This window comes from Littorina saxatilis, linkage group LG12 (assembly GCF_037325665.1).
Source record: "Littorina saxatilis isolate snail1 linkage group LG12, US_GU_Lsax_2.0, whole genome shotgun sequence".
NCBI classification, from domain to species: domain Eukaryota; kingdom Metazoa; phylum Mollusca; class Gastropoda; order Littorinimorpha; family Littorinidae; genus Littorina; species Littorina saxatilis.
This window is the reverse complement of record NC_090256.1, coordinates 19,106,529-19,133,560: the sequence shown is the minus strand read 5'-3', so window position 1 is coordinate 19,133,560 and position 27,032 is coordinate 19,106,529. Positions and strand designations below refer to the sequence as shown.

The following is a 27,032-nucleotide window of genomic DNA, read 5'->3' as shown; positions in this document are numbered from 1 at the left end:
CGGCGCATATTTACCTTTCACGGCCTATTATTCCAAGTCACACGGGTATAGGTAGACAATTATTAACTGTGCCTAAGCAATTTTGCCAGGAAAGACCCTTTTGTCAATCGTGGGATCTTTAACGTGCACACCCAATGTAGTGTACACGGGGGGAGGGTTCGGACACCGAAGAGAGTCTGCACACAAAGTTGACTCTGTGAAATAAATTTCCGCCGAACCTGGGATCGAACTCACGCTGACAGCGGCCAACTGAATACAAATCCAGCGCGCTACCAACTGAGCTATATCCCCCCCCCCCCCACACACACACACACACACCAGAGGGAAGTACTCTTTGCAATATGAACGCAATGACGGCATAAGTTTAGTCAAGTTCAAGGAGACCCCGATAAAAGCCACTTTTTGTTTGTTTGTTTATTTTAGAAATACATCACAGCATAGTTAAAAAATGTTTCTGATTAAAAATGATATTTCACAACAAAGAGTTTAATAAAGAAAGAAAAACACACACACTCACACAATCAAAAACCTAAAAACAAACGTTTACATGAAGAACACACAAAGCAATGTATATAGAAAGGACAACGAAACAAACTGACACAGACAAACAGACAGACAGACAGACAGACAGACAGACAGACAGACAGACAGACAGACAGACAGACAGACAGACAGACAGACAGATTGTACAGACCAACGAGTAAAAACAATGAATATTAAGTAAGCAAAAATGATTATGATTTAAATACCAAAGTAAGGAATAAAGTAAACGAGTTTATGGCAAATCATTTGAATAAATCTGCGCTATTCAGCATCCAAACCACACCAGGAAAATCTCCACACCATAAAGTTACACGGGTGGAAAAACTATGCGATATACACAGATCCTTAGAAAAAGAACTGCCTGACTGTCTAAACTAAAACGCAGACTTCCGCCGCTTAAATCTGTTTTTACATTGGATAAAAACATCCCTCCTCTTAGACACATGATTATAGAAATCAAAGATTATTAATTGTTTGTCTGTGTACTTAAAAGACCGTTGGGTCGATATATTTGTGAATGTATGGTTTTGTCAATAACAAACGTTCCAACAACCTACCTTTCTTGTTTTTTGATTCTTAGACACATAATTATAGAAAATAAAGAGCCTGCCTGTTCATGTGCAGAGTAATAATGTCTTGCTGAATTAATTCCGAAAATTGATGCTGTTATGACATATTAAGTTTAACTCTTCAATGATTGTTTTGCATAGAGATTATCAAGACTGTAGGCCTTCTGTATCTGACACAGTCGAGTCAGTGGAATGGCGTGCTTATTCCACATAAAAAGCCTGAAACATCTCTGTTGATATAAGGGAAGGGCTCGGTATATGGATCACTTTTTGTCCCATGCTGACATTTAGCTTGTTTAATCGCAAACAAGGTTCATTTTCTGCTTTGGTGGTTGTTCTTTGTTCGGTGAACCGTAAGGCTAAATGAGAACAAATCAGCTTTTAATTCAAGGCATTCAGCAAAAATTGAAAACAAGCAAATTGACAACTGGTCCATAGTGGGCGCCTAGGCGAGGCTATCACTGAGGAATCACTGTAAAAAGCCAACTCTACTTCAAAATAACACGACACAGCTCAGTATTAGTGTTAGACTAAATCAAATATGAATTATCTTATAACAAAAAAAGGGAAAAAAGAAAGAAAATAAGGGAAATTAGCAACGAGCACACATAAAAGACTGCTTGATAGATTTGTTTAGAAAGCTTGCACACTTCATTTTGGTTAATCGCAAAAAGCGTCCTCATTGAGGACTGAGACCAGTCTTTTGGTTTTTACATTTAGTCAAGTTTTGACTAAATGTTTTAACATAGAGGGGGAATCGAGACGAGGGTCGTGGTGTATGTGTGTGTGTGTGTGTGTGTGTGTGTGTGTGTGTGTGTGTGTGTGCGCGCGCGTGTGTGTGTAGAGCGATTCAGAGTAAACTACTGGACCGATCTTTATGAAATTTGACATGAAAGTTCCTGGGTATGATATCCCCGGACGTTTTTCGTATTTTTGATAAATGTATTTGATGACGTCATATCCGGCTTTTTGTACAAGTTGAGGCGGCACTGTCACACCCTCATTTTTCAATGAAATTGATTGAAATTTTGGCCAAGCAATCTTCGACAAAGGCCGGACTTCGGTATTGCATTTCAGCTTGGTCGCTTCAAAATTGATTTATGACTTTGGTCATTAAAAATCTGAAAATTGTAAAAAAACAAATTTTTTATTAAACGATCCAAATTTACGTTCATCTTATTCTTCATCATTTTCTGATTCCAAAAACATATAAATATGTTATATTTGGATTAAAAACAAGCTCTGAAAATTAAAAAAATTAAAAATTATGATCAAAATTAAATTTTCGAAATCAATTTAAAAACACTTTCATCTTATTCCTTGTCGGTTCCTGATTCCAAAAACATATAGATATGATATGTTTGGATTAAAAACACGCTCAGAAAGTTAAAACGAAGAGAGGTACAGTAAAGCGTGCTATGAAGCACAGCGCAACCGCTACCGCGCCAAACAGGCTCGTCACTTTCACTGCCTTTTGCACTAGCGGCGGACTACGTTCAATTTCATTCTGTGAGTTCCACAGCTTGACTAAATGTAGTAATTTCGCCTTACGCGACTTGTTTTCTACTTGTTGAAGGTGGTCTATATTAGGAACACACACATTTATTTTGAGATTTTGCTATTTTTTTTAATGTTTGCTCTAAAACAAATACAGTCTTAGCTGTCTAATGCAGCTTTTGTTATGTTGTTGCCCTGTCTGTGGGCAGAAACTAATTCGTTTAAAGCGTCACATTTAGAATTAACGTTGTCAGAAGTGTAAAAAGGTGATACAGCTAGGTAGCTTTACGGTTTTGCATCCCTGGCCATTTTGACATGTGCATGATATCAAGCAAGCGTATCTGTAACGAATTTAATTGATTTTTAGCGCTGTTGCATCGTCATTTTCTGAGAACAGGAAGTTGTGCATATTAGCAGCCGGTCCGTATTGAGAACCTTTCCCCTCCATGATGGTTTACACGCGATCGATGAGCATCCTTTCCCTTAGTGTTGGGCAGCAATTTTAAGAACAGCGGACAACAGCGTCTCGAGTAGAACTGCAGGTTTCTGTACCGTTGATGACGTCAATCAGTTTGACGTCACAGTCTCCGATCGTGAGGTCATTATAGGTGCAATCCACCGACAGTGCCCACATCGGCCTGCACACAATAAACGACACACTGTTGACATCTAGCACACTGACGCGACATCGACCAATCACATCGTTTGAGCAGCATTTTGTTAATCAGAACATTGACTGTATGCCATGCTACCCCCAAGAATCAAACCATTCAACCAACCAATCAAGTAAGGAAAGAAGCACAGCAACAGTAATACGGCAGCAAGCAACTAGACAACCGACTCAGTACCCAACCCACCCAACCAGCCAACCGCAAAAAACCTGCCCGACGCTCAACCAACAAAAAAGTAAAGTTTGAAAAGGAAACAAACACACACACACACACACACACACACACACACACACACACACACACACATACACACACACACACACACACACACACACACACACACACACACACACACACACACACACACACACACACACAGCACCTTGAGAAGAACATTGAAAATTACAATTACCAACCAATATAGTTTATTCGGCTGATGTGTTTTGTTTGATTACTGGAATTCGGGGGCTTGGCTGAACTGAAGGTTTCAAACACATTTGCACTTTATTTCTTGATTGAATACTTGTGATGGCATCTGTGTTTACAGTTGCGCTCTTTTTGTTTCAACCCCGCCCTGTGGGTATCTTCCTCTCTTACTTTTACATCCTTGTAGTAAGGTCAGCATATTTTATATCTGCGTCCTCCCGCAATACACCAAAAGGAAAAAACTGTGGGTTAAATTGTCTCTAATGTCAGTACACAATAAAACAAGTCGCGTAAGGCGAAAATACAATATTTAGTCAAGTAGCTGTCGAACTCACAGAATGAAACTGAACGCAATGCAACGCAGCAAGACCGTATACTCGTAGCATCGTCAGTCCACCGCGCACGGCAAAGGCAGTGAAATTGACAAGAAGAGCGGGGTAGTACTTGCGCTGAGAAGGATAGCACGCTTTTCTGTACCTCTCTTCGTTTTAACTTTCTGAGCGTGTTTTTAATCCAAACATATCATATCTATATGTTTTTGGAATCAGGAACCGACAAGGAATAAGATGAAGGTGTTTTTAAATTGATTTGGACAATTTAATTTTGATAATAATTTTTATATTTTTAATTTCAGAGCTTGTTTTTAATCCAAATATAACATATTTATATATTTTTGGAATCAGAAAATGATAAAGAATAAGATGTACGTAAATTTGGATCGTTTTATAAAACAAATAATTTTTTTACAATTTTCAGATTTTTAATGACCAAACTCACTCATTAGTTTTTAAGCCACCAAGCTGAAATGCAATACCAAACCCCGGCCTTCGTCGAAGATTACTTGACCAAAATTTCAACCAATTTGGTTGAAAAATGAGAACGTGACAGTGCCGCCTCAACTTTCACGAAAAGCCGGATATGACGTCATCAAAGACATTTATTGAAAAAATGAAAAAAACGTATGGGGATTTCATACCCAGGAACTCTCATGTCAAATTTCATAAAGATCTGTCCAGTAGTTTAGTCTGAATCGCTCTACACACACACACAGACAGACAGACAGACACACACACACACACACACACACACACACACATACACCACGACCCTCGTCTCCACAGGCACTCGTCACGATCGGGTCGGGATCAAAGTAGACGGGGCCTGTGCGCTCTCAGGACTACTACTATTACAAGGTAAAACTCTCTTCGTTGCTCTAGACCGAACGGAAGTAGTAGAAGTTATCAGAAACCGAGATTGCAGCAGACGACAGACAGGTTGCGCATGTTTCCTGCGCATGTGACCCCGTGACCAGACATAATTAAAAAGTTGTCAGCGGCGTTCGTCAGTCCGGATCTGTCTGTTCACCGCCAACTTTCCTATTCCTTGATTCTTCTTGCAACTTCCAGATAATGGGATGCAAACATAAATTTAGATTGTGACTTGTCTCATCCTTGTGATGGAGTTGGAAACCATGGATTCACCAGAGAAAATATATAGCTGATTCGGCCAGTGTGACCAGTGCATCAAGTCTTCGGATAGTTTTCGAAAACTGGAAAGTCTGTTTTGTCAGGGATTGTGGTTGTGTTTCAACCACGAGCAGAGATGAGAGAATTGTTTGTTTACTGCCGATGAACTCATTCAAAGCCTGCTGTTGAACGTCACGAAACATATGACCCATGGTTTTGACCATGTTCTGCTGAAGACGCAACGGAGTCCACATTTGAAGGTGAGCGAATTTTCGAATAGATAATCCCCAACACATGTATCCCCAACCCTTCAGCAGGTTATTTGAGAGAGAGAGAGAGAGAGAGAGAGAGAGAGAGAGAGAGAGAGAGAGAGAGAGAGAGAGAGAGAGAGAGAGAGATTATTGGGTAGCGTGGGTATGGCAGCTCACTCATTCAAGTAGATCTCAAACTCAGTCTGTGCACCTAGTTCAGTTGTAATACTGTAATTGCATTTAGATCTAACGACCAGAAGCAAATGACAAGTTAGGGGATTTTATGTTTCCTCTCTCAGATTGATGTGATTTTTGGAAGCGAAGGGGAGGGGTAAATCAGTTTCAAATTGTAATTTGAAGATTCATAGCTGAATATGGAAGCAGCAATTCCCGAGTGATACCAAATACAGATTATATTTCATCAGGTTTACACACCAGTTGTCCAGTCACAACTTCGGCTATCGGGTGTAGATCTACATTATGAATCAGAAGTTATTTGACACATATTAGGGGTATTGGCACTTTTGCAGGTGGAGTATTCTACATTGATGACTGATAGTGCTGGAACAGCAAATTGCAGAACTTTACAAGAAGCCTCATATCCAGTGGAGCTACAGACGTGACAAAGAGACATCCGTTTACACAGCGGATGCTTGGGGAACTGCATGCAGGCCGAACACGGAAAACCCGAGGCGACATGCATGAGCAGAACTAATCTCTTGAGGAATAACAACAGGTCAACTCTTCATCTCTGAGTAAGTTCAGACACCTATTCTTCAATGGTTTAATTAGGACATGTTATCAGAAAATACAAGATCATCTGTGTGTGTGTGTGTGTGTGTGTGTGTGTGTGTGTGTGTGTGTGTGTGTGTGTGTGTGTGTTTTCTAGTGATACATTTTTGTTTTAATTTTTTAGTTAGAGCTTTGACTATTTACACACTTCTAGGAATTGACTTTTAGACATGATTGATTACCTGTCTAATTACCATTTTGAGTTATGCACATGTTTGCGTTATGCAAAACAGCTTGTCTTCAGCTAGGTTGTTCTTCTTCTTGGTTGTGGTGGTGTTTGTTTGCTTGTTTCCTCTGTTTTTAGTTTTGTTTCTTTTTTTATTTGAGAAACTCTGTGTGATAAGAGAGTGAGTGTACTACGTACAAAAGCAAAACAAATAAGTAGATGGAGAGGTGAAAGAAAAAAGCTGCAGTGTTTTGGCTTAAGGACTATACGCACTAATGATATTCTGAACTGTTTGTTTCAGTAACAGTCTGATGGACAAGAACTATACAGTGGAGAGGAAGTGGATTTACCTTAGCGGCCAACTTTTTCAAGATTTATCACAATATTTTTTCAATCAGAGGGCATCCAACATGTCAAAATGTACCGGACAGCATGCTGACTAGCCAGTGGTCACAACAGTGCTTCAAATCAGAAAATAAAAGTGTGGACCAGTGAGAGAAAAAAAGCTTAGGCCCAGGAGCAACACTACAGTTGACGATGTTTGGAAACAAATCTACTCAGGGTTTTATTGACCGCCGACCTTTAGGAACCTTAATTATGCCAAGGGATAATAATGTTCAGGCAAGTGATGAAAAGCCTCACAGTCCCGATACAAATTTTCTGCAAGTAAATATGACGCACTGTTCTTTCCAAAACCTGCACATCCAAGCTAATGAGTACATCATGTGTTAACTTTTTCAATCAACAGTCAAACTATCATGCTGGCAGTTAATGTGGGCTCCCTCGTGCTTATTTCCGACACCAACACTTTGACAAAATATGCACTTTGTGATTATTGTTCACTATTATACGATCAACATGTGTGTGGTTTTTTTTATTTTATTTTATTTTTTATCTCGGCTCACCATCCAGAAATAAAACTACACCATAAACACTCAAACACAGTCTTTTTCGGAAAATGTCTATTGAAAGACGAAAGAAGAGTGTATACTTGCATGTTTCTTGAATACAAGAATGAATGCTTGCATGTTGCTGTTAAATGTGTTCGTCAGTTCAACTTTAGCAGTAGGATTCCAAACAGTATATGTGTTTGTGTGTGTGTCGAAAGAAGTGTTGTAATAATTTTGAATGCAGATTATTAGTTAAGTGTGTCTTTCTCTATATTGTTGTTGCTAAATTGTACTGTTGTACATTGGTATGAATTAGTAACATATGGAGGTGTTTAATGAAAGATTTAATTTGAAATAAATATAATTATATGAAGGATCATGATATAATTACTCATGTGTGATTTCTTCAATGGTTTGGAAGTATGCACATGCAGGTATGAGATGTGGAATAATCCTGAGTATATGGCTTCTGAAAATAAACATATAAATAAGAATATGTCTTGTGATGAACACTAGAACCTGTAAACAATAAGTTACTTTGTTGAAAAAAATGTGTGCATAAAATATGCAGCAGGAGGGTATTATCTGCTTAATTTTCAATCAATTCAATTAGCATTTTGATCAACTTATATAAAGTTATAATTGCACAGATGGGTCAAGCTCGGTTGCCCTACTCTGTACTGTACACAGATGTCACTGCACTTCGTGCTCTTTAGCTAACTGGGAATCTAAGCCTGCAAATTAGATTATTTGGATAGCCTGAACGACTGCAGAGTCTACTTCTTGAAAAGATAAATCCTAACTTCACTCTCAACATAAACCACAAAGTACAATTGGGTTAAATATGCTTTGCTGTGGCATTATGTTCATTGATGAAAAATAGCAAGAAAGATCACACTGTAAGCATGCAAGAAACCTGATTGTATATCTTCTCTGCAAGCGTCTCGTGCTGTGTGCATTATCTGACCTCCTTTGCTATCGTTCTACATCAACAACCAACCCGTAACTGATGTGGATGGGAAACAAAATGTCTCTCTTTCCTCTCTTATGGAGCGCAATTTTGGACAGACATTGAGAAAAGCTCCATAAAAATAACAGTCTTGAGCAACAAAAACAATCTTACTATTTCATTCAAGATTGCAACGTTAGTACACGTATAACCAATCTTATCCCCCCCTCTGCTTCTTTCTCTCTGTAAACTTGTAGGGCTAGTTATTTTTCGGTAACTTACCCAACAACCAAAATCACTTACCCAACAACGGGCCTGAATCCTCGATAGCTCATGGGTAGAGACTGTACACATTGTGGATCTACTTTTTGCGACTCAAAAGTTCAGAACACTCTAATGTACAAAATATACATTTCTGGAGCAAACAATACAACCGTACCGTATTTAAACCAGCAACTACACACTTGAACACATGAATCTCCATATAAAATCCATGAGTTTGGTTGTTTTCTGAATTCAGATCTGCCGTGCACAATCGTTTATCGCAAGCAAGATTCCAAGGAAAAGTAACTCTCATACTTTGTCTAGCGACACGAGTAGTTCCCCTTCCAGATTTCGGCTGCACCGACAAGACTGCAATCCGACGGTCAGTTTTCAACAATATTTCATTTTATAAACAGATCACACGCAATCAATTGCAAACATTTAATCAACGTAAAGAACATGCAGCGGTTTCATACACTATTTTGCCCCAGAAAACTAAACTTCATACAGTTTTTAACGTTGGAACACGGGTGTAAAACTTCGTCTGCTAGTCACATTCGAAGAAAGAACATTTCCTGAGCGATACCAAAACATGAACAGAACACACACTATCTGCCTTTACCGCCACAGCAGAATGACAACATAACTGTGTACTTGATTTTAGTTCAAAACATGGAAACTGACAAGAAGTGTTAACAAAATTGAATGATTTGCACGGAACTATACAACCGCGCATTAATCGATCGCCTGCGCAGGTAGACTGGTTGGGTGAATATGATTCGATCAAACTTTCGCACAAAAACTCCTCTTTTCTTTGAATAACTGAAGAAAGGAGGGATAAAGAGGTTACATACCTCGTCTCAGTGATTATCAAAAATAATGGTCTCAGTTCGCGGTCATGAAAAAGCTCGCTGAAGCTCGCATTTTTCATGATCCGCTAACTTCGACCATTATTTTTGATAATCACTGAGACTCGGCATGTAACCTCTACTTCTTATGTTTTCTCAAATCTACACGTCAGATTTCGCGCAATATTTTTCCTTCAGCCAATGAAGGCACAGTTTGTTGTCTTGGTTTGATTATAAGGGGAAGTAAGTCATACGTAACTTCCGTTCGGTCTAGAACAACGTGGGTTTTTGTGTGCCAAAATCCGTGCCGTTTTGAAAAATAACAGCCGTAGCAACGTCTAATTGGTATAAATCTGTAGCTGCCTGATAGTTTAATGTATACTTGATTTTATCATAGCCGTTGTTTTGCTTTGCTAAGCTGTGTATAGCAGGAATGCGAAGTTTGCCGACGAGGTCGAGAGACTCAGTATCATACCTTGTATAAACCATAAGAAAAGACCCCCCGTCCATCACAAGTGACAGCCATAGGCCACGCCCACCTCGTGACGAGTGCCTGTGCTCGTCTCGATTCCCCCCTCTACGTTAAAATATTTAGTCAAAACTTGACTAAATATAAAAACAAGTCGCGTAAGGCGAAAATACAACATTTAGTCAAGTAGCTGTCGAACTCACAGAATGAAACTGAACGCAATGCAACGCAGCAAGACCGTATACTCGTAGCATCGTCAGTCCACCGCTCATGGCAAAGGCAGTGAAATTGACAAGAAGAGCGGGGTAGTACTTGCGCTGAGAAGGATAGCACGCTTTTCTGTACCTCTCTTCGTTTTAACTTTCTGAGCGTGTTTCCAATCCAAACATATCATATCTATATGTTTTTGGAATCAGGAACCGACAAGGAATAAGATGAAAGTGTTTTTAAATTGATTTCGAAAATTTAATTTTGATCATAATTTTTATATTTTTAATTTTCAGAGCTTGTTTTTAATCCAAATATAACATATTTATATGTTTTTGGAATCAGAAAATGATGAAGAATAAGATGAACGTAAATTTGGATCGTTTTATAAAAAAATTTTTTTTTTTACAATTTTCAGATTTTTAATGACCAAAGTCATTAATTAATTTTTAAGCCACCAAGCTGAAATGCAATACCGAAGTCCGGGCTTCGTCGGAGATTACTTGACCAAAATTTCAACCAATTTGGTTGAAAAATGAGGGCGTGACAGTGCCGCCTCAACTTTCACGAAAAGCCGGATATGACGTCATCAAAGACATTTATCAAAAAAATGAAAAAAACGTTCGGGGATTTCATACCCAGGAACTCTCATGTCAAATTTCATAAAGATCGGTCCAGTAGTTTAGTCTGAATCGCTCTACACACACACACAGACACACACACACACACGCACACACACACACACACACGCACGCACATACACCACGACCCTCGTTTCGATTCCCCCTCGATGTTAAAATATTTAGTCAAAAATTGACTAAATATAAAAACTACACTTATGTCGTGCCGAATTCGCAGAATCGTTCAAATTTGTTCCCATTTCGCGTAATCGGCAAATCGCTGCCCATTACGCGAAATCGACAGTGTTTTAAACTTGCCCATTTCGCAAAAGCGGCAGTCAGTCTGTTACTAAGTCTTTTTGTGTCACCAGAACATTGAATTAACATTGCATTACCTCCCTTTTATGTTTTGTTATATTTAGTCAAGTTTTGACTAAATATTTTAACATCGAGGGGGAATCGAAACGAGGGTCGTGGTGTATGTGCGTGCGTGTGTGTGTGTGTGTGTCTGTGTGTGTGTGTTGAGCGATTCAGACTAAACTACTGGACAGATCTTTATGAAATTTGACATGAGAGTTCCTGGGTATGAAATCCCCGAACGTTTTTTTCATTTTTTTGATAAATGTCTTTGATGACGTCATATCCGGCTTTTCGTGAAAGTTGAGGCGGCACTGTCACGCCCTCATTTTTCAACCAAATTGGTTGAAGTTTTGGTCAAGTAATCTTCGACGAAGCCCGGACTTCGGTATTGCATTTCAGCTTGGTGGCTTAAAAATTAATTAATGACTTTGGTCATTAAAAATCTGAAAATTGTAAAAAAAAAATAAAAATTTATAAAACGATCCAAATTTACGTTTATCTTATTCTCCATCATTTGCTGATTCCAAAAACATATAAATATGTTATATTCGGATTAAAAACAAGCTCTGAAAATTAAATATATAAAAATTATTATCAAAATTAAATTGTCGAAATCAATTTAAAAACACTTTCATCTTATTCCTTGTCGGTTCCTGATTCCAAAAACATATAGATATGATATGTTTGGATTAAAAACACGCTCAGAAAGTTAAAACAAAGAGAGGTACAGAAAAGCGTGCTATCCTTCTTAGCGCAACTACTACCCCGCTCTTCTTGTCAATTTCACTGCCTTTGCCATGAGCGGTGGACTGACGATGCTACGAGTATACGGTCTTGCTGAAAAATGGCATTGCGTTCAGTTTCATTCTGTGAGTTCGACAGCTACTTGACTAATTATTGTATTTTCGCCTTACGCGACTTGTTTTGGTCTGTGTTGGTCTGTGTCGAGCATAACTCAAACAATACACAAAAACTACACCTTTTGCCATAATTTGCCATAGCGTATCGATTATTGCTGAATCTATCCATTCCAGCATCTAGCTGTCTAAGTGTGATTATATCTAAGGCATTTGAGAACATTAAAACCAAAACGTTGCTGACAATTTCGCAAAAGGGGCAGGTTTTAGAAGTCTTCACGCATTTTCAGCAAAACGCTGACGGTTTCGCGTAATGGGCAGCGTTTTGCCGATTACGCGAAATGGTCAACAATGTTGCCGATTCCGCGAATTCGGCTCGACACATACTTTTATCAAAATACTCACACATATGAGGCACGCGGAGGTCCTGAATAGGAGTAGCCATTGCTGTATCCCAAGTGTTTGCAGAACAGTTTGGCCTCAGCGAATCCCCATGTGTCACTGCATACGGTTCCCCACACACCGTATCTCTTCACCATCACCCGGTATTTAGGATACGACCAATACACCTTCTTCCAATCCGTGATATTTCCTGTACAAACAAGTAAGAGCAGACCGCAAAAGTGTAATGATTCCAGTCCCAGCATTTACACAAATGCTGTTGTTAAATGAAAATAACTCACAGTACAATTCGTTGCTTGCTTGTCAAACTGTGTTCTCTATTAGCTGAGCACTTTTCGTTTCTTTCACTCCCCCTCCCCTTCTTACGTAGCCCCTCCCCAACAAATGGGCAACAACAATTTGACTTGCCGCATCTTCTATATATATATACGACTTGTGTCTGTGTGTCTGTGTGTGTGTCTGTGTGTGTGTCTGTGTGTGTGTTTGTGTATCTGTGTATCTGTGTATTCGCCATGCACGGCCAAAGTTCTCGATGGATCTGCTTCAAATTTGGTGGGCTTATTCAGAGAGACCCCGGACACAACCTCATCGATGAGATATTTCAACACGTGCTCTCAGCGCGCAGCGCTGAACCGATTTTGGTTCCACCTCAGCTACCCGGGCCCCCATACCGACACACCAAAGCCGCTACACCACATCACAACGCCAAAGTTCTCGCTGGATCTTTTTCAAATTTGGACACCGTATTCAGCTACACCCCGGACACAATATCATCGATGAGATATTTCAACACGTGCTCTCAGCGCGCAGCGCTGAACTGATTTTGGTTTTTGTGTTCATTTCACCATTATAAGTAACTCTTCCTTATCTTCTCCAGTGTTTGGCGTTTATCTCCCTTCCTTCGTGTGGCTTTCCCGTTTGTAAGTTACTATTACTATTTTTAGAATGTCACTGCGCTGTCCACTGCGCTGTCCACAACGCTTCCCTTGTAGTTGTTCTTACTGTCAAAGTGAAAAGGTCGAATCAATTTATAGCCACGCGAAAAATACACTCTCACCTATCTCTATATATTTATAGATACAGATATGCATATATATACGGCTTCTCTGTGTGTGTGTGTGTTTGTGTGTGTGTGTGTGTGTGTGGGCAAAAACCTGTGTATTGTAGAGTTCTGTTTGTGATGTGGTCTAGCGGCTTTTGTCTGTCTGTATGTTCTGGCATTTGAGAAGCCACAGCAGATAATATAGGGCTAAGAAATAAGCTCTAAAATTTTCAATCCCGTTTGACAGGACTTCGCCTTCAAAGGTGATTGTGGTGAACCGCCACGCTGTCTGTCTCTGTCTCGCGATTCACCCCGGCGAAGCCGGGTATTCCTCTAGTACTTTATATTCGTATTACCAGATCGCTACATCATTAAAATTAAGCAGAAGCAACTAAAAAATACAACACGACCGGCCCCCGTAGCGCAGTGGTTAGCGCATCGGGCTGCGGGCCGGGAGGTCGTGGGTTCGAATCCCATCAGGGTCATGTGGGTTTTTCGGGCTACGGTCGGCTCCTACCCAGAGTGGAAGTGCTATGGTTCCTATGGGAAGGCTGGAATCACACAGTCGAGTGTCATTCACTTAACGAATGCGACTTTGAGGGTGCTCAGGTTCTGTTTACCTGACCAACACCGCAGGTGCTGCAGTTCTCGGGCCTGGTTGACACCAGGATATATTATGACAGTAAGTGTAGAGTGCTGCCCTGTCACGTAGTCTCAAACCAAGTTGGAAATCCATAGCATCATCATTGTAATCATCCTCATCTCATTAATCATCCAAAATTATAAAATGTCCTTGCTCCTGTGGCCCTTCATGCCCGGAGCTCTCATGGTGACCTTGGTCTCATTGTTCCTGTTCCATCCTTCCCTGAATAGTACTTCTGCTGTCAGTCTTCAACGTGTGACGTTCTGGGGGGTCGACGGAGGGACGTGGTGGCGGTCTGCTCTCTGGAGGGGACGCTCACTTAGTCTGGCTCCGCGACTTAGCAGTCAATGTCGTTAGTAGGGGGCATAGTAGGTAGTGGGCTGAGTCCGTTAGCTCGGGACAGACCCACTACTGAACACCGTCGAAGTGACTCAGCAGAAGTGCAGTGTCAACTTCCGAGGGTAGCCTACCGCAGCGACCCGACATCCCTCCCTGGAGCGTCTGTAAAATCGACAGGTCTGGCAGCGGAACGAAATTCAGATGTGGATGGAGCAGCGAATGCAGGGACGGGGCGGCGTGAGAGAATACCGGAACAAGGAACAGGTGTAGGGACCAAAAAAAAAAAAAAAAAAAAAAAAAAAAAAAAAAAATACAACACGAACAGAAAAAATACACGGGCAGAAAAAAAGAGGGGCAAAGCCATCTTACCATTCGGTTTCTGGCCGTCGTAGCAGACGACAGCTGCAGGACGTCTGTCCAGCGACGGGCATCGTGACGTCACGTCTACACTGATGCAATAGGATGTGGCGTCGGTATTTTGACGGTTGCAATTGGCGTGTGCTCGGACCACAGTATCACTTCAAACAGAAGAGGAAAGAAAGTATTTGTCAGCGTAATTTCTGCATGTGTATGTGCATGCTTTGCATTCACAAGCCCAGTACATGTAACTGTTTACTTCTTCTGTTGAATGTTTAATTTTTGTCTTGGCTCATTTATACCGGATTATCCTTTGAAGAGACCACATGTGAAGGTCTGCCTGGTGTCAAACGTCACGGAAGAAAGGTTAATAATTCATCCGTTGGAAATAAATGAAGCTACTTAGGGAAGTACACAACTTTCTTTTTTCTTTATTTGATGTTTAACGTCCTTTTCAACCACGAAGGTTATATCGCGACGGGGAAAGGGGGGAGATGGGATAGAGCCACTTGTCAATTGTTTTTTGTTCACAAAAGCACTAATCAAAAATTTGCTCCAGGGGCTTGCAACGTAGTACAATGTATTACCTTACTGGGAGAATGCAAGTTTCCAGTACAAAGGACTTAACATTTCTTACATACTGCTTGACTAAAATCTTTACAAAAATTGACTATATTCTATACAAGAAACACTTAACAAGGGTAAAAAGAGAAACAGAATCCGTTAGTCGCCTTTTACGACATGCTGGGGAGCATCGGATAAATTCTTCCGCCTAACCCGCGGGGGGTAAGTAAGTACACAACTGCACCAACGTTAAACAAACAAACAAACAAGCAAACAAACAGACAGACAAACAAAGAAAAACAGGTGAGCAGACAGACAGACAAGCAAATGGGCGCAAACCTTTCAGCTTCATATGCGCTCTGTCTGATAGCAGCAGCAGTGGACGACCCCATGATATCACGGCAGATGACGTCAGCAGCTGACTGAGTGACGTCACCGTGACATACTTCCCACCATTGTCCGTTCCGGTACAGTTGCACTATTCCGGTAGTGGCTCGTGTTCCAGTGCGAACTCGCGCTGTGAATAAACCATAGAGAAGATTTAAAAAATAAAGGAGGAACACTAAAACCACGGGAAGGAACTGCAATCTTTTAACACAACAATTACTACGGTTTTTTTTTTTTAGGGGGATAGGGGGGGGGGGGGGGGGGTGGTGTTGGCACAACAAAATGTATTAGGTACAGAAAAGTTACCGGCACGTGATACGATAGGATTTCACCAAAAAGCCAACAAGCATAGAACCGGGGAACTTTTATTCCAAGGCACTCCCTTCATCATACCATTCTGTTGTCTCGATAACCTCTCTGCATACATGTCTGTGAATGTATATGGGTGCGTCTCAGAAACTGAACCTTTTGTGTGTGCCATAATCAAATTAGCCCACAGTTGAAACATACTGAATTTTACATCATGATATTGGTAGTTTTGAGAAGTAAGATGAATAAAGAAATAATACAAACAAAACTGAGTATTTTGCATGATTATTATGAAGGTTGTTTTGCGAAAAAAAATGATTGGATGCGTGAAAAATGGAGGTGTGATCTGTGACATGAACCATCAACTAGTTTTGCACCTCACTACAAGAATCGTTTAGAATGTCCAATGACTGCTATTCTTGTTATGTGTGTTTGGTTTAAGTGTACTTGACAGTTGAAATGTTATTTTGTCCACAGAATTGTTTTTTTTAAACGAAATTAATCGCTTGAAAGTTTGCCATCACTTTCGTAACATAGTTTTCCACACGCGTGCAACAGCAACAAGTCCTAAATTTTGTTTGTTTGTTTGTTTGTTTGTTTATTTGTTGCTTAACGTCCAGCCGACTACGCAGAGCCATATCAGGACGAGGAAGGGGGGGATGAAGGGGGCCACTTGTCAAGCGATTCCTGTTTACAAATGCACTAACCCATTACTTGTGTCCCAGCAGGCTTTAGTAAAACTAAATTAATACCTACTGGAAGATTACCAGTTTCCAGTATGTTAAAATAGGCTTAACCTATCTACTGCTGGACTTACATCAGAACACTAACAGATTAAACTATACATGAATCGCGAGACAAGCGGCAAGAGAAGAGATTTTTGGAAAAAATACAGGTGAATGAGCAAGAAGGCAGAAAAAAGAAAAGAATTCATGAAGAAAAAGAGAGCATGACAGGAAAGAGGAACCAAAAATCTACCTAACAGCAAACTAGAAAGCTCCTGCGGTTCCAAAAACAGGAGGGGCTTTTAATTTCATAACCGCAGTGCCCCACTGCGGGAAGTCCTAAATTTGAACTTTAGAATTTGCATATTCATCTTCAACACGATCTTGACATGAAAGGGCATAGAAAATCGCTAAGCTAAATGTTATTTAAGTATTATTTTCTCAAAATTGCACCTGCAAACTAAGTTGAAAGTTGCGCAATATGACATGCTTCTTCAAAATTCAGTTACGATGGTGAACGGTTTTGCAGAGAATGTTCAGAGTTTTGAAGAAAGATTAGAACTATTTTGCGCGTAGTCACTTCCTTAGAGGTGCGGGTGACTACGCATGCGCAGTTACAGAGAGAAATAGTTCAGCTTCCAGCAGCGAAGAAAGATTTCGAGCATGTTTCCGAAGTCTGTGATTTTGTTACGAAAGTGATCAACACCCAAGGTTCTTGAGAAAAGGTGAGTTTTTGCTGCTACGATATTCTATGAAGTGAAAAATTAGGCTAAACATTTGTTAATAATAGTTTTTCTTTCGATTAATATTTTGTAGGTGTAGATTACATTCTGTGTGAGACCTGTTTAATGAAAGTGATGTTTGTGCACAGATGACTTTGAATTTAAAGTGATAAAAAAATCTTATACTTTTATTTTATTAATTAGAAAAAACCCACAGTAAACACCAAGTTCCAAAGACTTTCGGGCCACGCCCTTCTTCAGTGATCTCTTTGACTTTTGCTTCACAAGCAGGCTCAACAAGCAGCCTGGAGATGGAGAGTGCGACGGCCACTCCTTTCGGTCGTTCTTGTGGGTGCCACAGACCGACATCCAGAGGGACAGAGGTCGAGTGGTCAAGACACTCAAAGGCACCCGATCTCTGCACAGCATCAGGTGCGTGGAGCCAAATTAATGTGCTCTGCACACGACTGCTGTCATGCTTTTGTGCTGCGTGCCAGTCTGGGGTGGGCGTTTGCTCGAATGGTCGTGAGGCAGGAAATTGGGACAGGCAAGTCCTCCGACCTGAACTTCCCCAAATTCACAACCCCCCATTGCTCAACAACCAGCCGCTCCTCGAGTGCCACCCCTTGCTCAAGCACCAATCCACGCTGCTCCTCCCCCCGCTCAAGTACCGATTCCTGCCGCACCTCAAGATCTAGCCCCGGCTGCATCCCAGAATCCAGCCCCGGCTGCAGCTCTCGCTTGTCATCAAGTGACGCCCCCTGCTGCACCTCTTTTGAAATAAATTAATTAACTGCAAGTGGCAACTGTTCTATATGTAACCAATGCCTTTGGTTTATTGTCTTAACAATTGAATGAACCACTTTTGAACATTTGCATTCTTCATGTCAAACCTTATAATACATGTCTGGTTGTTCGTTTCCGAGTTACGTCGATGATGAACTTTTCATTAATTTTTCTCTTTTTTTGTGCAAAGTTTGATTGATTTTGTCCAGCTTTTTTTTATTTCTGTTCCTGTTTTAGTGTTTGGCATTTTACCTAAGAAGAATCTGGTTGCAAAATCAGCTTCATTTAGTAAAGTTTGTGGGAACAAGCATTTACCGTTTCTTTGTTACAAAAGTGATGTTTCCATGTTACATCGGTGACCATTTTGCATTCTTTTGGGATAACTTTCTAACATTTTGTCTTAGAGCAACAAATCTTTGTATATATGCTATTGTGAAGGTTAAATGTCAATAAGACTGAATGAATGCCATGTATCAACATGTTCTGATCAGGATATTATTAATTAATTTTCATTTTTATTTTGAAATTTTGACGAATGCATGGAACTTTGAAAAAAACATTATTTTGTTGTTTGCATGTAGTCATTTCATATTGAACTCTATAATGGCTTGTGACTCAACAATAATAACTGAATAAAAGTCGTTTTCAGCCTTATAAATGCAGTTTTTTTGTCTTTTATTGTTTCCATGTTACACGGGTGATTTTGCACACATGGTCCAAATAATGCTCAATATATGGCAAACTAAAGGCAATGTTATATTTTGTCTTGTTTAAACTGAAAAGGTACACCCTGAGAAGTGTGTAAATAGTATTATCAAAGTTTTCTGGGAAGATTTTACTTTTGGTGATAATGTCACAAACAGAGGACGAGATTCTGAGACGCACCCATCTCCTGTTCGAGACTCTGTCCCTGTTTTATAAGACCTAATCATCGCATATCAAAGGTTTTGGAAAACATTAGACTAACATTTCTCTATTTCAAAAGGCTAAAGTAAGTACTTTCAACACCCCCCCCCCCCACAGCCTCCTCTTCAGTTCTTCAATGCAAACTACTATGTGGTTAAAACTTAAAGTCACCTTTCTCATAAAACTATGGCATTTGCTTGTGAGAGAATAGTTAAAAGGACATGTTAAGGTTTATGTTGGTCGAACGAAGGCCTTCTACATGATTACCCCCAACATTGACACCAATAAAAATGCTAATAACTTCTACATGTTGAGCGAATTATTTCATAGTTGGTGTACGACATTTTCAGTTTATGCATGATTCGTCACCAAGTTTGAAGTTTAAAGTCAACTGGTCTGACTTTGGTGCTCATCGGTATGAGGTTCGACATTGAGGAGTACCCACTCTCACCCGATTTAAACCTTCCAGCCTTTTACCCTTTGGAATGTCCGAAGGTCCAAGTATACAATAACATCCCAGATCATCTGTCACCCGAATATGTCTATTACAACTAGGTTCAGAGCAATTCCCATTTAGAAAAGCGTTTGTGCCTTTGACAATTCCGGTTGGTTAGTTGGAACACATTTTGAAGAGAAGATAACAGTAGGACCATGTGACATACATACCAGAAACAAGGGGGAATAGCCAAGCAAACACTGAAAGTCATGCACACTAACTCAGATTGACTTAAAGGCCCACTCCGCCTCACAGGAGGTTTACGGAACGATGAAAACTTTTCACTAAGATAGCTTTACTTATTTAAGGGAACACACTCGCAATGGCGTTCAACGACATTGAATGCCACTTACACATCACCTGAATGGCTATTTAGCACGCGTTAACTCATTGTCTCCCAGGTACGGATCACATGGCTCTATCTGACCACGTACGAATATATCTGCTCAGACTGTTAGCTTCAATCGCTTCCTGTAACGTCCATCTAACGCCTGCATTCCAGCGTGTTGATACACAGTTACTACACAGTTATTACAATTCTGAGTGACCTGCTGTAGCACATCTGGTCTCGGCTAAAAAAAACCTTGGTCAACATAGGTGGGGTAGAAAGTGTTAACCACACAGCAGTGTTTGTAGTTTATTTAGAGCCTTAGAGCCCCCGAGCCATCGGGGCCCCGTGTGACCAACTTTATTCATACATGACTATATATAGAGTCGTTTGCGGTTTCAAAGCAACTCTACATATGCAATAGCACGTTATTGTGTACCTCTGAATCTAAAACGAGAAACGACTGCGAGTGAAACAAACTGAGCGGCGGCGGTTTGTTTGTTTGTTTGTTTGCTTAACGCCCAGCCGACCACGAAGGGCCATTTCAGGGCGGTGCTGCTTTGACATATAACGTGCGCCACACACAAGACAGAAGTCGCAGCACAGGCTTCATGTCTCACCCAGTCACATTATTCTGACACCGGACAAACCAGTCCTAGCACAAACCCCATAATGCCAGACGCCAGGCGGAGCAGCCACAAGATTGCCAAATTTAAAGTCTTAGATATGACCCGGCCGGGAGCGGCGGCGGTTGACTTCAAAGAAAATAGTGATATTGCAGAAAATCCGTCTGCTTGGGCAATGGTAAGATGCAGCTCATGCGATGTGATTTTATCCCAGTCGCTACAGTACGTTTTTAAGCGCAATACTCGTTCTACACAGGCATAGCAACAAACAATATCAAATGTTCGGAAATATCAGTCGAATGGCATTCAAAAAAAAAGGAGGAAAGTTGCATGGTTTTCGGTAGCTATAATTACCCCCCCGCTATCAAGTCAAAAGACCTGCATATTTACACTCACCATTCAACTCACACGGCCTCGCATGACCTGCATCCGGGCTCCCTTTTTTCAAACTTTCAAAACTTCGAATATTCTGCTCTTGTCTTGATGATAAAAGAACTATTTCGTGATTTAAGAATGTTTGTCTCACATGCTGTCAATTTATTATTTAGATTTTAAAAGTTAGGTCTAGCGCCAAAACGAGGCGTCCGATTTTCATGGTTGTACGTTCTGTTATAACTCCACGAAATAAATTCTTTGAAACATTTCTCACTTTCAAGAGGGCCCCAAAGGGGGGGGGGGGGGGGGGGGCCTTTCAAAGGAAAGCAGCTAGGATGTTCCCGAGCGGTAAGCGTTCAAATGGAAGTATGTGTGTGCTGTATGTAAAAGCTCGGGAAGCTCAGTGATCAGAAACATATGGTTTACGGGAGGGGGAGGGTGGCTTGAAACACTGAAGTGCCAGTGCTGCGCAAACAGTATCAATGACATGCACACACTCCTCTATTGGGAATGGTCTGATCCTGACTGTATTTGCTGTCTTCAAGTCACTGATTGTCTAAGGCTGTTTCTGTAGGTCCTCCAGGTAATCCCAAAGGTAACAACATTGAGGGTTTAAGTTGGGCGAATGTGGCTACTGCTCAATGTCAAAACTCCAACTGTTGAGTCGATCCCTGAATTTGTAAATTTTTTTGAAAGAGCACAAAAGTCAGACCCTTTGACCTACAAACGCGGAACTTTGTGAACTGATTCTGCGTTAGCTGAAGTTAGTGTACACTGAATGTTCGTTAAATGGATGCAGACATTAGAATTTTATGGGTGGCATTTTTGGGATCACCCTGTATAACAAAGGCAAACATTCGGCAGAGGGAAAAAAACCGACAACTCTGACTTACCTGCTGATGTGTAACAATAGACAGATGGAATTGAAGAACTGCACCTCCAGTGGGTTGAGCGGTCTTTACAGTGAATCAGCGACGGTTCTCCCTGGAGACAGCGGTAAAGGTTCGAGCCACTGGGACAGTCGTAGGTAAAGCTGGTCATCCAATAGCTCTGATTGTTACCGTGAATGTAGGTCGAGCTGTTACGAATACCAGTCGAATACCCCAAGTTCTGACAGAGAGTGCTGGCCACCGAGATTGGCATGTTCCCCACCATCGGCGCAGTTGTACCGTTATAGTGCATGTACACCTGGCCTTCGTTGGGATCGGACCCTCCTTGGAGGCTGTACTCGGGCCCTGCGACAAAACCAGAGGCTTGTCGTTTACAGGCTGCTTCTTACCAACAACAACAACAACAACAACAACAACAACAACAACAACAACAACAACAACAACAACAACAACAACAACAACAACAACAACGGATACTAACAACAACAACAACAACGGATACTAACAACAACAACTACAACAACAACAACAACGGTTACTGATGACAAATAAAAAACAAGTCGCGTGAAGCGATATAAAAACATTTAGTCAAGCTGTCGGCATCAAAGTAACAGATGTACACACAAAAACAGTCATCGCCAAGATTATATTTAGATAGTCTCGACTAACTCAAAGACCGAGATGGGTCACGCTCGTCTCCGCGTAGCGTGCTCACGCAGTACTTACTTAACCTTTTTTTCTGTAATTCTGAGCACATTTTTAGAGTATATATTTTTGAACTAGATGAATACCCGCTTCGCCGGGAAGAAGTAAAGCCGGGTGGCGCACCGTACGCGATTGACGCCACACGAAGGAAGGGAGATAAACGCGCAAAACACTTGAGAAGATAAGGAAGAGTAATACCCGGCTTCGCCGGGATGAAAGCGTTGTGGACAGTGACATTCTAAAAATAGTAACGGGAATATGGATTGAGCGTTGTGGACAGTGACCTTCTAAAAATAGTAACGGGAATATGGATTGACGCCACACGAAGGAAGGGCGATAAACGCGCAAAACACTGGAGAAGATAAGGAAGAGTTACTGGGAATGGATCAATCAATCAATGAAGCTTATATCGCGCATATTCCGTGGGTACAGTTCTAGGCGCTCTGCAGTGATGCCGTGTGAGATGAAATTTTATACGGCCAGTAGATTGCAGCCATGTCGGCGCATATAAATTTACCTTTCACGGCCTTATTCCAAGTCACACGGGTATGGTAGACAATTATTAACTGTGCCTAAGCAATTTTGCCAGGAAAGACCCTTTTGTCAATCGTGGGATCTTTAACGTGCACACCCAATGTAGTATACACGGGGGGTGGTTCGGACACCGAAGAGAGTCTGCACACAAAGTTGACTCTGTGAAATAAATTTCCGCCGAACCTGGGATCGAACTCGCGCTGACAGCGGCCAACTGAATACAAATCCAGCGCGCTACCAACTGAGCTATATCCCCGCCCCATGTAGTGGATGTACAGAAAAACCAAAATCGGTTCAGCGCTGCGCGCTGAGAGCACGTATTAAAAATTCTCATCGACCAGGTTGTGTCCGGGGTCTACCTGAATATACGAGTACTCACACCGATTTTACCATATATGTAACTTTTGATTGATTAATATGAATTAATATGGATACTATCAAAATATGTTCTGTTAACATACACGGATTGAGAAATGCGATAAAAAGAAAAACGTTTTTCAATAACAAAAAGAAAGAAAAAACAGATATAATATGCGTACAAGAGTCTTATATTACTGACGACGTTAAGGAACTATGGGAAAAAGAATGGGAAGGGAAGATGTTTTATTCCACTGTCTCCAACCACAGTATGGGTCAGCTAGTTTTAGTGAATAAGAACTTTCAACATGATGTAAAATGTGTGTTTAAAACAGACCGAATGTTAGGTGTAGAAATTCAGATAGATGATAAGAAACTGTATGTAATCAATGTGTATTCCCCAACAATAGTGAATGAGAAAGAACCTTTTCTGAAAAAATTAAGTACCCACATTGAAACGATTGAAACAGATGACGTTATTGTATGTGGAGATTTCAATTGTGTTCTGTCAAATTCACTTGATGTAATTTGTGGTGATGATCATGCACAGAAAGCTATAGACAATTTTAAACGTTTTTTGAGTGACTGTCAGCTGGATGATATGTGGAGACTCTTTAACCCAGATTGCAAAGAATTTACGTGGAGTCGCAAGAACCCTTTTATAGCAAGAAGACTTGATTACATTTTAGCCTCTAGTGGAGTGGTCGACCACGCCAGCGATTGTATTATACAGTCAGTGGCTCATTCAGATCACCGACAGGTCATCTTGACCTACAAAGTAACGAACGTGTTGCGTGGTCCATCATACTGGAAGTTTAATGATAGCCTACTGCACGATAAAGCATTAGTTGACAACATCAATATATTTCTTAAAAAATATGAAGAAGAATCAAGTAATGAAGATGCACAAATAAGATGGGATATATGTAAAATAAAAATAAGAGAGATGTGTATATCGTATTCTAGAGAAAAGAAAACTCTCAGTATAAACAAACACACCCTTTTACAACAGCAGTTAAATGAAACGGACAGACTTCTGGCTCTGGACCCCAGTAACGCCAGACTGGTGACTAAGCGAGAGCACATCAAGCAGGAGCTAGAACTATTTACAATACAAGAAGCTAAAGGGGCACAAATTAGATCTAGGATAAAATTCATTGAGGAGGGTGAGAAAAACACGCGTTATTTCCTAAACTTAGAGAAAGCTCACGCAAAAAATAAGATACTAGATAGAATAGAAATAACAGAGAATGAATTTATTACAAGTCAGTCTGAAATATTAAAGGAACAAACCCGCTTCTTTACTAACAGATACACTAAAAACACCAATTTTAATAACTTTCTTGGGGACGAATTTTTAAAAAACACTGACATCCCAAAACTATCAGAGGAGCAAAAGGGCAGTATTTATCAAGAAATTACAGAAAAAGAACTCCTTATTGCACTTAAGGGAATGCAAAGTAATTCTGCTCCAGGATTGGATGGAATAACAACCAATTTCATAAAGTTCTTTTGGAGTAATATAAACAAAATGCTATTATCCTCTTTTTGGTCAGCCTTTGAAAAAGGGGAACTATCTGTATCCCAGAAGCGAGCAGCAATCACACTGATACATAAAGGAAAGGGGTTGAAACGAGAGCACCTAAATAACTGGCGTCCTATATCTGTAACGAACACCGACTATAAACTATTAGCGAAATGCCTTGCAAACAGATTAAATCAAGTCGTCAATTACCTAATAAGTGAAGATCAAGTTGGGTTTTTAAAAAAAAGAAATTCCAGCACTGTTATTAGAATGATTGATGACGTCATTGAATATATGAATAACAGTAATCAACCAGGTATTTTAATGGCGCTAGACTACAGAGCTGCTTTTGACACGATATCTAAAGAATATATGCTCTGGGCGTTCCAAAAGTTCGGATTTGGTGAACATTTTATTAGGTGGGTCGATACTTTAACAAAAAATACAGAGAGTAGTATTAATTACATGGGATGGATATCGAGTCCATTCCCATGTGATGCTGGAATAAGACAAGGATGTCCATTTTCACCATTAGCCTTTGTTCTGGCCCTCGAAGTGTTAGCAATCAAAATCCGTGCAGATCAAGATGTTAAAGGGATTAAACTGCCAAGGAATTCTGATAGACATGGTGAAATTCTTAAACTACTTATGTATGCTGACGACATTAGTTTCTTCCTACAAGATGAGAAAGACCTAAGAAACGTATTAATCTAATAACTCAGTTTTCAAAATTTTCAGGGTTAGCAATGAATGATCAAAAGACAGAAGCAATGTGGCTTGGTATAAATAAATTTTCTGCTGACCGACCATGTAATATTATTTGGAAAAAACAAATCAAAATCTTAGGTATTCATTTCAACAACTCTGTCCCAGCCTCCAACATAGAAGAAAACTGGGAACCTAAACTACATAAAGTAAATTCATTAATAGCAACATGGTCGAAAAGAAACCTAAGTATAATGGGGAAAATTTGTATAGTCAAAACATTAATGTTGTCACAGTTTACTTACGCACTGCAATCTCTATGTGCCACAGAAAACTTCCTCAATAAGCTAAATTCATCTCTATTCCGATTTATCTGGAAGAAAAAATATTCAAACAAAAGAGCTTATGAAAAAGTTAATAGAAAAGTAATGTGCCCAGAGACAAATCTTGGAGGTCTGAAAATGATTAATGTCAAAGATGTACAAACATCATTTCTAATTTCATGGATTATGAGGCTGCTGGACGGAAGTAACGCAAAGTGGCAACAGATTCCATTGGCATCCTTTTTAAATCTGGGCGAACGCTTATGCTGTCTGCGCTCAAATGTGAGTGCAGAAAATTTTAAAGGACTAGGTGCCATAAAGCAATATTTCTGGAAACAAGCTTTTATCACCTGGCTAAACAATAAACACAAGATCAAAGAAATAAGCAGTAATGAACAGCAGATAAGTGTACGCAATCAAACCTTATGGAATAATACAAATATAAGGTACAGGAAGCAAACGCTATACATGAATGACTGGATAAAGGCTAAAATATGCGTTGTTAAAGATGTTTTTAACGATAACGACATGTGCTCTTTTGAGGAAATATGTGAACTAACTGGATATAAACAGTCTCGCCTATTTGAATATAATGCAATACAAACTGCCATTAAAGCTCTATTATTGCGTGATACGGGTCAGGCCCGTTCTGATCATATGCCATTTATACAATTATCTCCACGCCAAATTCGCCTAAAGATGTTAAATTATGAGATAAAGGAGCCAAGCTCAGCTGGATTTTGGTCGAACAAATTAAATATTACATTAGAAGATAAACACTGGAAATTAGCTAACGAATGCTCGACAGAAACCCGTCTTCGTCTATTGCATTGGAAAATTTTACACAATATATATCCCAACAATATTTTGCTACATAAGATGGGAATTCGTCAAACAAATCTTTGTCAGTATTGTAACGAAACCGACTTCATCGAGCACTTTTTTTGGCAGTGTAGAGCAGTGCAACCCATATGGCAGGAATGTCAAGGGTACATATTTAAATGTACAGGCAAAAATATAAAGTTAAGCTGCGAAGAGGCTCTTTTTGGGTATTTCACACGTGATATCCCCAGAGAGAAAACCTTCATAATTAATCACCTTATATTGATATCGAAAATGTGCATAAGCCAGTTTAAGTACG

At 40.2% G+C, this 27,032-nt stretch overlaps 1 protein-coding gene across 2 annotated transcripts in view; it reads right to left on the bottom strand.

Annotated features, from left to right (window-relative positions):
* Positions 1 to 359: 359 nt before the first annotated feature.
* LOC138981427 (uncharacterized) overlaps positions 360 to 27,032 on the bottom strand; it is a 96,449-nt gene continuing 69,776 nt past the window's right edge. For both annotated transcript variants that reach the window (XM_070354341.1, XM_070354340.1), the window contains 5 exons: positions 21,746 to 22,087; positions 15,532 to 15,709; positions 14,641 to 14,789; positions 12,251 to 12,437; positions 360 to 3,247 (listed from right to left, as the gene is read on the bottom strand). In XM_070354341.1, coding sequence (XP_070210442.1) covers positions 3,112 to 3,247; positions 12,251 to 12,437; positions 14,641 to 14,789; positions 15,532 to 15,709; positions 21,746 to 22,087 — 992 coding nt within the window. In that variant the 3' untranslated portion in view covers positions 360 to 3,111. The remainder of the gene's footprint in view (positions 3,248 to 12,250; positions 12,438 to 14,640; positions 14,790 to 15,531; positions 15,710 to 21,745; positions 22,088 to 27,032) is intronic.